We start from the raw sequence: 794 nt of genomic DNA, 5'->3' as shown, positions 1-794 counted from the left end.
ATATATATATATATATATATATATATATATATATATATATATAGCAACGACTGTTTATAATTGAGAACCGAATGCGGGATGTTTTTTGTTTTTTTGTTATGTGTCTTATTTCTCTGTCTCTTCTTTCTCTGTCTCATTCCATCTGTCTCTCTTCTGTCTCTTTTCTGTCTCCTTCTTCTGTCTCCTCTGATATCTCCCCCTCTCTATCAACAACCCCCCACCAACTAACTAAATAAAAAGCTAAATAAACAAATAAATAAATAACTAGATATCCATAAACAAACAAATAAACAAATAAATAAACAAATACACTTTCTCTACCTGCGTATACACCTTAAAAATAAGTACCTTAATAGTTTGCCTCACCCACCCAAACCCGTTTCAGGTGTACGTACACCTCAAACGAGCTGCACATACACCTCAATTCAGGTGTATATACACTGCAATTTAGGTGTATATACACCTCAGTTCAGGTGTATATACACTGCAATTCAGGTGTATATACACCTCAGTTCAGGTGTACATACACCTCGATTGAGCTGCCTATACACCTCAAATATACACTGCAATTTAGGTGTATATATACACCTCAATTCAGGTGTATATTATACACCTCAATTCAGGTGTATATACACCTCAATTCAGGTGTATATACACTGCAATTCAATAGATAAAAGTGTATATAAACCTATTTAGTTTATATGTATACCTGAAACACCCCATAGTTGAGGTGTATAGGCACCTCCATTGGCCCTGAGGAAGATAGATGCAGACACACCGCTACTCCGTCTGCT

The 794-nt window shown here is 35.4% G+C and overlaps 1 protein-coding gene across 1 annotated transcript in view; it reads right to left on the bottom strand.

Moving 5' to 3' along the window:
- The window catches only part of EMH_0022450 (uncharacterized protein), a gene marked incomplete at both ends in the record, with an annotated part of 4731 nt that extends 3983 nt beyond the window's left edge, over nt 1–748 (bottom strand). Inside the window, one exon of the mRNA XM_013501959.1 lies at nt 710–748. Within this exon, the coding sequence (XP_013357413.1) occupies nt 710–748 (39 nt within the window). The remainder of the gene's footprint in view (nt 1–709) is intronic.
- Between the last annotated feature and the right edge of the window lie 46 nt (nt 749–794).

Source organism: Eimeria mitis, genomic scaffold (assembly GCF_000499745.2).
Source record: "Eimeria mitis Houghton genomic scaffold, Emh_scaff794, whole genome shotgun sequence".
NCBI lineage: Eukaryota > Apicomplexa > Conoidasida > Eucoccidiorida > Eimeriidae > Eimeria > Eimeria mitis.
This window is presented reverse-complemented; position numbering and strand designations above follow the sequence as displayed.